The sequence below is a fragment of the Eumetopias jubatus genome, unplaced genomic scaffold, assembly GCF_037043125.1.
Source record: "Eumetopias jubatus isolate StellerSeaLion01/CBP00866 unplaced genomic scaffold, mEumJub1_p1.0 scaffold_1, whole genome shotgun sequence".
NCBI lineage: Eukaryota > Metazoa > Chordata > Mammalia > Carnivora > Otariidae > Eumetopias > Eumetopias jubatus.
The window spans coordinates 47587044-47598704 of NW_028274807.1; the positions used below are offsets into that span (position 1 = coordinate 47587044).

The 11661-nt window shown below is 38.8% G+C and overlaps 1 protein-coding gene across 1 annotated transcript in view; it reads right to left on the reverse strand.

Moving 5' to 3' along the window:
- Positions 1-11316, reverse strand: part of TOMM70 (translocase of outer mitochondrial membrane 70) — a 35316-nt gene extending 24000 nt beyond the window's left edge. Inside the window, exon 1 of the mRNA XM_028119187.2 lies at positions 10774-11316. Within this exon, the coding sequence (XP_027974988.1) occupies positions 10774-11100 (327 nt within the window). The 5' untranslated portion in view covers positions 11101-11316. The remainder of the gene's footprint in view (positions 1-10773) is intronic.
- Positions 11317-11661: the final 345 nt, after the last annotated feature.

Below are 11661 nucleotides of genomic sequence, written 5' to 3' on the forward strand. Positions count from 1 at the left end.
GAATATTAAACAGTTTAAGCCAGCTAGTGTCAATAAGGAACATATTTTAAAACTAGGATGTAGGAGGATGAAAAGAACCAAATAAACTACAAATAATTAAAAGATGAATATAAATTCTTCAATTTGTCCAAAGCCTTAATCATCTTCCAAAAACCTTGACAATGAAAATTCTTGGCACAAAACATCCATAGTAGACAACCAGGAATCTCTTATGTGGCTGTGGACTATACAAGGGCAACTATCAAGTTGATTGCTGGCAAACTGCATTTGAGGCAACCTCAACAGTCCTCCCACTCCACTGAGAGAAGCAGAAGTCACATTGGAGTAGGGCTCTGTCATCCAGAAGGAGTGAAGATCAACTAAACCCAAGAGACAAGTGACAGGTATACCTGGTCTTTCAAGAAACCACACTGCCGAGTACTGCTAACATGAGAGAGAGGCACCCAACTCAAATAGAAACTAGTATTTGAGAAAAGCAGGATAAACCAAGCGAACAGAAACTTTAACATCAGTGGAATAAGAGGCTATCACATTTAAAAAAGAGGCTGCTTTTGAGGTGCCTGGGTGGCTCAGTCAGTTAAGTGTCTGACTCTTGCTTTCGGCTCAGGTCATGATCTCAGGGTAGTGAGATCAAGCCCCAAGTTGGGCTCTGTGCTGGGTGTGGAGCCTGCTTAAGACTCTTTCTCCCTCTCCCTCTAAAAATAAAATAAAAAAAGAAAGAGACGGCTTTTACAGAGTACCAATTAGACATCTTGAAAGTTAAAAAGGATTATTACAATAAACTCAATAAATGGCCTGGGATTGCATATTAGAATGGGCATAACTGAGGAGCAAATTAACAAGCAGAAGGTAGAGCCAAGGATATCTGCCAGAATGCAGTGAAAACAGAGGACAGGGAGGTGAAAAGTCTGGAGGAAAAGTTAAATGACATGGAGTATAAATCCAGATGTTCCAACATCTATCTATCTGGAGTTTAGAAAGCGAGGCACAGAAAGGTGTATTTAAGAAAATATTAGAAAAATTCCTGGAGCTGAAATGACACATTTTCAGACACATCACAGTGAAATCTCCCAACAAAAATCCTGAAAGGTTTTAGGTTGAAAGAACAGAGGATCCACAAAGGAAAAAGAACCAAACTGGTGTTAGGATGTCACAGACAAGAGGTACTTAAAAAAAAAAAACAAAAAAAACAAAAAAAACAATGAAGTAACAACTTAAAGTTCTGATGAAGATTATCTTGAATTTAAATCTCACACCTAGCCAAACTAGCTTTTAAGGTTGAACACAAGAACAGAAATAGAGGTGGTACAACTTCCTTACCACTAAAAATAAACACCAAAGTGGGGCAAATGATCAATACAAGTAGGAAGGAGGGGATAAAGAAACAAAAAAGCAGCTTACATATAGCAGGATCATTAAACATGTTAATAACAATAATGTTAAAAGGTTAAATCTGCATATTAAAAAACTATGCTGCCTATTAGGCATGACCTAAAACAAAGTGACAGGTCAAAAAGAATGTAAAAAAAGTTACAGAAGGCAAATACCAGGAAAAAGGAAAAAGAAAGCAGTATCAGACAAATAACCATTAAAAAGCCTCAGATGGAACAAAGGACGACAGTTATATTGATAAAAGGAACAATCTGCCAAGAACACTGGGCACACTTTATGTGCCTAATAAAACTTCAAAATAATGAAACTCAGTTACTTCTGACATTATATATCAAGAAAAACATTCTTCCAATTTCTGGCAAAAAGTTTACAATGTTTCTAAGTCATTTGGAACATGGCTAATACACATCCTTAAACACAAGGGACTGTTTATGTAGAAAACAATTGTGGCATATTAAAAGCATGTGAGAAGTATATCTGACTACAGACCTACTAAAGATTTATTTAGTATTTTAAAGAAAATTTGCAGATTAAATAAAAAACATTTCTGGACAGAGTGATGACCTTGTTTTTGTTTTTTTAAATTTTATTATGTTACGTTAATCACCATACATTACATCATTAGTTTTTGATGTAGTGATCCACGCTTCACTGTTTTCGCTTCACTGTTTTCGTTAACACCCAGTGCTCCATGCAGTACGTGCCCTCTTTAATACCCAGCACCAGGGTAACCCATCCCCCCACACCCCTCCCCTCTAGAACCCTCAGTTTGTTTCACAGAGTCCATAGTCTCTCATGGTTCATCTCCCCCTCCGATTCCCCCCCCTTCGTTTTTCCCTTCCTACTATCTTATTTTTTTCTTTTTAACATATAATGTATTATTTGTTTCAGAGGTACTGACCTTGTTTCATTAGCAGAAACAGCAGTGAGCTCTTTCCTGTCTAGAAGTTTAAGGCTAAATAATATCATACAGAATACCAGAAAAAGCATTCATAGCAAGGGCTGACAAGTTAAAAGAACAGAGAAATGAGTACAGAAGGCTTCCTTCTTCTACTTAGGATAGACACTTCTTACTTTCATTCAGCAAAGTCTAAATCAACTTAAAACCAATCAGGTGAATCTTTCAATTAGCTATTTTCCTCCACTTGGTCAAGTTTTATAATAGCTCCTTTTAAAATTATTAAAAATTCTTTTACTCCAGGGTGCTTAGCTGGCTCAGTCATTAGAGCATGCGGCTCTTGATCTTGGGGTTCTGATTTCGAGCCCCACAGTGGGTACAGAGATTACTTAAAAATAAAATTAAAAAAAAATTCTTTAACTCTTAAAGCCAAAATCAGAGTCTGATTAATTTCCTTTCCTTATTCCCGTAAAAAACAAAACAAAAACAACCAAACAAAAAAAAAAACCCACAACACGCCCCCAAACAACAATAAAAACCCACAAAACCAAAAACAACCCCCACAATGGCCTGAATGACACTGTGGAAAAGGATCAAATTACATAAACAAATCACCAAGTTGCAACTTTCCTCCAGTGCTCCTCCACTGCCACTCCAGAAAGCAACCAAACTACATTTGCAGAGAGCACAATCTTGGTTAACATCCCTATCACCCTAAGCTCACTGCCTGCCCCATTACTTTCTGTCCAAGTATTTCCCTTCATTAATAAAAATGCAGAGAAAGAATAGCATTACAACAAGGACAGTACAGAAAAACCAATTATTTTGGCCTACTGATAAAATTTAGGACAAAAAGCTGGTTAACATAATGCCAACCTTCTCCTGTGTCAGGAACTAAACCCATTTTCATAAGCTTTGAGGCGAAAACCAGGAAGAAATGAAAATATATGCACTGGACAAAAAAGTTTATATTAGAAAACACACAACTAACAATTCTTTATGAGGGATTTTTAATCCATCCTACAGGAATCCTTTGTACTACTACTTTTCAGTCACTCCCCACCCGCTGCCACCAGTCTACATTCTCAAGATATAATAATAATAACTTTCAGAATTAAAGATTGAAGTTAGAAAATAAGCCCAGGGCGCCTGGGTGGCTCAGTTGGTTGGGCAACTGACTTCAGCTCAGGTCATGATCCTGGAGTCCAGGGATCGGGTCCCACATGGAGTCCGCATCAGGCTCCCTGCTTGGGGGAGAGTTGGCTTCCCCCTCTGACCCTCCCCCCTCTCATGCTCTCATTCTCTTTCAAATAAATAAGTAAAAAATCTTAAAAAAAAAAGAAAGAAAATAAGCCCAAAGACAATTTTGAAAGCATATTTTATAAACGAGAAATGAAGATCTGCAGATCTAAAACATAATGGGAACATCTCGAAATGCTAGTATCTTTCATATGGTCTATTTGCATATCTAAAAGCTACTAGGGAGATTTAAAAGACTATAAAGCCATTTATCTTACTGGAAATCACTTTTGGTTTGGATAGTCTTTTTAAAGTTCTGAATATTCCGTAATATTTTACACTAAAATTCTGTGGAAATGCATCTCTCTGCATTTATTACAACAAATTATTTTCTAATTGATCTGAAAATTCTTTTTAACATGTAAATTGTATCATGTCATTCCCTGCTCAAAACCCTCCAATAACTTTCCACTACTATTACCTACATACAAGACGCTAAACTTTACTTCAGCCATATACTAAATTTCCACACATGGGCATAAATTCAAACTCTGTGAATACTGGTCAGAATACAGATGAATTATGAAAAAGATATTTACATCTGCCTAGTATGTCACATAAAGTATAATTTAAAATGGTCTACTAGAAACTTAGTTTTTTCCATCCACACTTTAAGTTTCATCTCTTCATAATAACTGTCCAGCAGTTAATTAACTCCATGATTTGATATGATTCTGCTAAATGAATTCAACAAATATTTGGCACCAAATGTTATAGGGAATCCTGAAGTTAATGCATTAAGCAAAAATCAACTGTCAAAATTACTTTTGAAGAATCTTTAACAGAGTACTCCACTGGGGACTCAGGGTAGGTGCTATTACTATCCTCATTTTACATATAAAGCAACTGAAGGCCAGAGAGACTAATTTGCTTAAGGCAGGTTTCAAATTCAAGCAATACTTCTGTACTGCATGGATCATCATCCATGTTTTATGAAGAATATCATTAGAGTCACACTCAGATTCACATTCTGGAACTAAATCAAAGAAAACAGATTCAGATATCATATCTTGCTCAGTACTGACTCTAGGGCAAAAGGTCTTTATATGAAAAGACAATCATCAGCACAATCAGATCTTTTTCTTTAAGCCAAGCAATTATAACTGAGTTCATTTTAGTTAAAAGCACATTTTTTTAGTAATTCCTTTTTTTTTTTTTTTTTAAGATTTTATCCATTTATTTGACAGAGAGGGACACAGCGAGAGAAGGAACACAAGCAGGGGGAGTGGGAGAGGGAGAAGCAGGCTTCCCGCCGAGCAGGGAGCCCGATGCGGGGCTCGATCCCAGGACCCTGGGACCATGACTTGAGCCGAAGGCAGACGCTTAACCAGCTGAGCCACCCAGGCGCTGTAGTTAAAAAGCACATTTGATGTTAACTCCACTGTACAACAACCAACAGGATAGTCTTTATCCTGAAGGAATACTAGGGCCAGTGTAAGAAACAAACAGACTGGCAGCTTCTCTACAGAATTACTACTGATTTAAAAAACTGAAACCCCAATTCACATCAGGAAAATGTACATTAGGTGATTAGTAAGTTGTCTAATAACCAGAAAATTATTAGGCCCAAAGTAGCAACTACACACACACACACACACACACACACACACACACAGCCCTAAAACTATTTGGGTAAGACACAAGAATTAAAAACAAATAACTCAGGTAACAAATCTAAAAGGAAACAATGAGAAAAGTAAATATTTATGTCTCCTCTCTTCAACAAACACTGTGCTAGAACTTGTCAAACAAAAGGGAAAACCTAGGAATCTGCCCCACACCTTTGCAGAGACATAATCTACTCTGGAAAACAATTAACATTTATAGACAAAAGCGACAGATATTGAAGTATAATACCAGTAAATTTAGTGGAATACAAAGTTAAAAAAAAAAATCAAGGTTTGACAGTCAGTGAAGGTTACTTACAGGAATTGCTCTGGAACAAAAATGACTGACAAAGGACAGTTGGCAAAATACTCCAAGAAAGAATACCCTAACAGGCTTATTTAGCACGCATGTGTGAAAAAGAGTCCTCTGAAAACAAGTCCTGCAATGGTAGCATTGACTACATTACAAAAAACTTTCAAAGATTTACATTTGGCAATAAGAACTCACTGTAAATTTTTAGCAAGTATTTATAAAATATTATTCTGATGATCACATAGAGTCACTGTGAAAAGAAATGAATTGGAATCTATGCATAAGAAAATAAAATGAGTATTCCCATAATTACACATTTATATCCAGTTAAAATATACGTAAGGTGGTTTGATAGTGTTTCTTTTCAATGGTTTCAGTCCCTTAAATTTACCAAATCCCAAAAGCATATTTTTAAAATTTGAATTTCAGCTTAAAAGAAGTAGCAATCAACCGTGGAAAACTTGAAGCATGAGAAACAATCTTTTAAAATACTTTATCGACCAACTGTTACTTTTGTATGAATAAAAGCTAAGATAACAAGAAAATACCTGAGATAATAATAATAAAGTCCTTTCCTATATTATGTTTTTAAAAACCTACAACCAACCCCACCTACTAAATCGTAGTACAGAGCACTCTTTACCTAAGAACCCACTTGTAAAAACACTGCTTCTGCAAGATTATGGTAGTAGTTCATCCAAAATCAGGTGATTTATAAAAAGAATGCCTAGGAGGCGCCTGGGTGGCTCAGTCGTTAAGCGTCTGCCTTCGGCTCAGGTCATGATCTCAGAATCCTGGGATCGAGCCCCGCATCGGGCTCCCTGCTTCTCCCTTTCCCACTCCCCGCTTGTGTTCCCTCTCTCGCTGTGTCTCTTGCTGTCAAATAAATAAATAAAATCTTTAAAAAAAATAAAAATAAGAAGAATGCCTAAATAAGGTTTAAGACTGTTATACCAACTTCTAGGATTGATTGGTAGAATAAAAATAAAAAGCTGGAAGTCTGAAAAAAAAAAACTCAACTTGTGGAATTATGTGTGTGTATATACACACACTATGTATATATATGTATACATACACACACACATATATATGTAGACAGATATATATACATCTACAAAGAATGAAGCTTCACTGGCACATTTACTCAACCTCTGCTTTGTACCAAACATTGTATTATGTTCTGAGAATACAACAGTAAGACAGAGCCAGTCCTAGCCTTCACATATTCCAGAGTACAGTAGGAAAGACATGAATAAGTAACTCTAGTACCATGTGGTAAGTGCTATGAAGGGAAAAGTTCAGGGTGTTATGTAATCACATAGTGGTATGCCCAGGTAAAGGGTTTCAGAAAAGGTTAAAATACCTACATGTTGTGATTTGAAGGATGAGAAGGTAGGAGTATTGGACAGTGTTCATAGAAGAGCCAAAGGCGAAAAACATGAGGAAGTGTCAAGAGATAAAGTTGAAGAGGTAAGCAGGATCAAGATCACTGAGGGTCTTAAATGACGATGGGTTTCAACTTTATGTTGTAGGAAATGAACTAAACACCATTTAAGGATTTTAAGCCTGGAGCTGTCAGGATTTATTCTAGCAGTGACAAAATGGATTAGAGGAAGACAATGAGAAGAGCAGTTATTTGGTTGAGAAATAATGGCAGTGGGAATGTAGTAGCAGTCAAGACTTAAGAATTTTCTAGATGTTTTCCTGGATTGGATGTGGAAAACACACAAGGGGCAGAAAGTTAAGATGATAGCCAAGTCTCTGGCTTGGGAAACTAGTTAGATGAGGCACACTGAAAAGGGGTACTCTTCAGGAAGAACAGGAGTTTGGATGTGAAATATTTGTGGAGTAATGAAGTAAAAATTCCCCTTAAATTTGGGCCTCTTGAGAGGTCTAGGCTATAGACAAGAAATTAGGGAGCTATCAGTATATGAGATAAATAAAACTCCCATACAGCAAGCAAGCATCTAGTGAAGGTGTGGAAGGTAAGAATGCTTATGATAGAACCATGAAGATCACCAAAAGGAAGAGGCAGAGAAAAGAGCCTGGAAAGGAGACTGAGAACAATCAGCAAGGGAGGTATCAAGAAATTTTTAAAAAGCAAAGAAAATCAGAATATAGTATATCAGAAGCCACAGGAAAAGTGATGAAATTAAGACAAGACAATGTGAAATATTGCCAAGGATCAAGTGAGATAAAGACTGAAAGGTGTTCACTGGACTTAGTTATATAGGAATATCATTGGTGAACCCGATTTTTAAAAAATGACTAGAAGCTCGTTTAAGGGGAGAGAATTACTTCACTTCAAAAATGACTGAAAACAGCAGGTTACTCAGTCTGTGATCCCCTAATTAAAATGTTTAAGTACATTTCTCCCTTCCCATTCTAGAGTGCTTAGATTAGTGGTTCCTAACCATTTCATGTGGGATAACTCCCGTGTAACATTAAAAAAACTTGAATACCAGAATAACTATATTTTATCATCAGATTAAAAAACCGGATAAAAAGCTACTATACTCAACGAAGTTTTAAATAAATGCATATTTCAAAAAAATCCCAAGTTTGAAAAAAGAAATGCCTAAGACATCTATCTATGTAGCCAGAATACCATTACTTGGTGTATATGTGGGTTTGGTAGTCCCTTGCTATAACTCAGGGCCAGAGACTGAGAAGCCCTATGGATAAGGTGCTCTTCAAAGAATCTTTCCAACTTTGGAAACCTGTAATTCTTCAAATTAAAATGGCACATCATGGTAGGTTTTTCAATGGGCCAAAAAGGAATATGATTTAATACTTTAAGTACCTCAATCTCAGATGCTATCAACTGCAATCTGATGCCTTTCTTTAGTGAAATCCTAAAATCTCCATTACTTAAAGAGAAATATGAATTTCTGCTTTTGCTTTCAAGTGTTTATCCCAGAAAAAAAGACAAATGGATAGTCTACACTGCACACGAAAATCACAAGCCAGATAATTGTATTGGTTCATTTTACATAAGGCAAACATCGGCAACAGACAAAAACCACTGAATTTTATTCACTTAACTCTGAAAAGACACTATTTGTCCATTCCTTCATTCCCTTAAAAATTATGGCTATTGCTCAGGTGGGCAAAGAACAGTTAAGGCATCAGGATTCTGCCAGTTTTTCCATCAGATGAAACAAATGATTTCCTTATTTACCAAACCCACTAAAGTTGCCAAATGAAAGGTGCTATTCAAATATAAAGCAATTTCTCCAGCCACAGATAATAAATAAATAACCGGTGGTCAGTTATATATAGATAGTCTAATAATAACTTTAAGGACCAGACTATAAAAAAGACAGAAAAATAGTCTTTCAGTATTTATTAGTCACCATCAGTTAAAACACAAATTTCCTTTAGAAAAATGGCAAAGACACCTCTAACTGTTGCTTTACTGAAGAATAATTTGGTAATTCAAAGCAAGAATATAAGCCCACAAATTCCAGAAGGTGAACAACCCTAAGTGTGTTTTGCTCAGTTTTATTTTGGGTCAAAAATAATAAATCATTTTAAAGCAGTTCAACTTATACAAGTCAATCATAAAATCTAATTTTTAACAGCAGCGACTTAAAAAAATTGTTCTGATAAAACTACAAAACACCCTCAAATTTAAAAATCATCACTTTTGACCCAGACAATGTTGAAAAACTAAAAACGGGATTTAAGAAAATCTAAAATCTGAAAGACAGTTTGCTGAATTCTATACCAATGGCATACTAAATTCAAATACCAAATGGGTGAGATGGGGCAGTATTTGAAACTGCAAAAAAAAAAAAAGTCAAAAAGTTTCATGTATAAAAATTGTTTTTATTTTTAGTGATTATAGAACTAAAAGCTTTTATATATTTCTCATTCATTCTTCTTCTGTGATTAAAATTAAGCTAAAAAATGAAATAGGAAATGACCAGAGAATTTCAGACATATGAAAATGATATCAGACAAGTGTGAATTCAAAGAATCCCCCGATTATCACTCTCATTAGCAGCACTCACAGGCAACAATTTTTAGAGCTGGAAAAGATATGAGAGACCTAAAATATTGTAATCCTCTTATAGTATGGGGATGAGAGTAAACCAGAAGTAAAATGACTTTCCCAAGGTAACTATGCTGGAGAGTCCACTACAACTGTGCACATCTCCTAGTTCTCACAGTCCATGGGCTCTTCCAGCATACCATACTGCATCTTTTCTATATTAAAAAAAAAAAGGCTATGTTTTACTCTCCCATTACAAAGACTATCTGGCTCTCTCACAGCCTAGCACAACGCCTGACATATAGTGGGCATTAAATTATGGTAGTTCACTCCCACATCAAAACTTCCTTCAAAGCTAGTTTGACTACTTAGTAAAATCATGTCTTTAACCTGAATAATATAATGTGGAAATGACTTGCAAACGTATTTGACTGGGAGTTATTTAACCAAAGGCTTCTCTGAACTCTGATTTACTCTGAACTACCACTGTACAATCCGAGAGGCAAATAAAATCTTCCACCCCACCCCATCCCAGTATTGTTAAATGCAGCCAGGCTTATTCCCCACAGCTGTCAGATACCAAAAGGATTTAACAGTCGGTTCAACAAAACCATGCAAAGCGGTTCACCAGATACTCTGACGCTTGGCCTAACATCAAAGAATCTTTATCACGCATGTCAGGCTTGATCATGTAAATTTTCAGGTAAAACTAAAAAATGAATTTAAGACGCTTCTACCAAAAAAGTTTAAGAATTCACTTCCACAGATAAAAAAACAAATGCTACTCAACATCATTTCACTCTGCCAACCAACAGTCACTGTATTTACCTATCCCCTACCCTAACAGACTTCAAAAAACGGGGGTGGCTCGCTATTAAAAGGTTATTACGAGTCAAGTTCTAGGCCTTGGAAATCACAATTCCTATCAACCACAATGTACTAATCATAAATGGAAGTTGGCTTCCTTCACTAAATACAATCTTCACATGTGCAAATGTCCCCCGTACCCAAAACGCCAGAGATAAATGCTGTGTCACTGAGAAAAAAAGACAAGTATTTTTCTGAAACCAAAAGGAAACTATCAAAGATGAACGCTAACTTGTGCTCTCGGGCTATTCCAATCCCTACAAAGGCAGCCAGAAATGTGCTAAATCCGTGTGCTGCCAGGCAGCTTCCGTCTGATGGGAAGCCCCCTGACCCGCACAGCTAGCCAAGGAAAGGCTGCACCCGCTGGGTTCCACCTCCATAGCCCAGGGCTGCTTCTCACCATTTCCAGGTGAGCACCGGGGCCATCGGGATGTCCGCTGCCCGGGGCCGGGCTGGCCCTGCCCTCTGGGGTCTTCCGTTCGCTGTTGCGCTTTAAACCGCCGGCGTCGCCTCGGCCCCCAGCCTCCCGGCGCCGCCTCTGCCGGCTCCACAGGTACATGGCACCTGCGCCTAGCAGCAGGGGCGCCCCGACCGCCAGCGCCAGCTGCCATCGCGGTAGGCCCCCAGTGCCGGGGCCCGCAGTCGCGCCGCCGCCGCCCATCCCACTCCCGGAGCTGGGCGCAGCCGCCGCGACCACCGCCGCCTCCACAGGCTTAGAGGCGGCCATGACAAGCGTCCTCCGCCACAGCCTCCCTACTGGTCGCGGGCGCCTCAGTCACCAGGTAGCGTGCGAAGGAAGACCGGAGGGAGGTAAGGAGGCAGTGGGCGAGGGAGCACGCTAGGCAGCGAGAGCGGACGACAGAAAAGGGCCAGAGGTCACCGGAAGCCTAAGGCATGCCGGGCCAGACCCGGCCGTCCTTTTCCTCCCTTCTCAACCGTAGGGAGGGAGGGGGCGGAGAGAAGAGGGGAAAATTACTTCCGGGTCAGGGGGAACAGGGCGGGAGGGGGGCTTCGTGAGTGGCCCTTTCTCTATCGTTTCGCGCCGCTGCTGTTAGACTAGCTTCTAGGGCTTTGGGTCTCCGGTGGTAGCCAGTGTCGTTCTCTCCGCCTTCCGAGGGCCGTCTTATCTGGGGAAGTGGAGGAGGGACGCTTATACAACGGATCTATGCTGCGCAGGCGAACGGCGGAGGCTCTGCAGCGGTCCTAAGAACGGGCGGGAGTGGTGGAAGAGTTGTGAATGTTATTGGTTGGCAGGAGTGGTGGGCGGGGCGTAGCCTGAGTAGCCCGG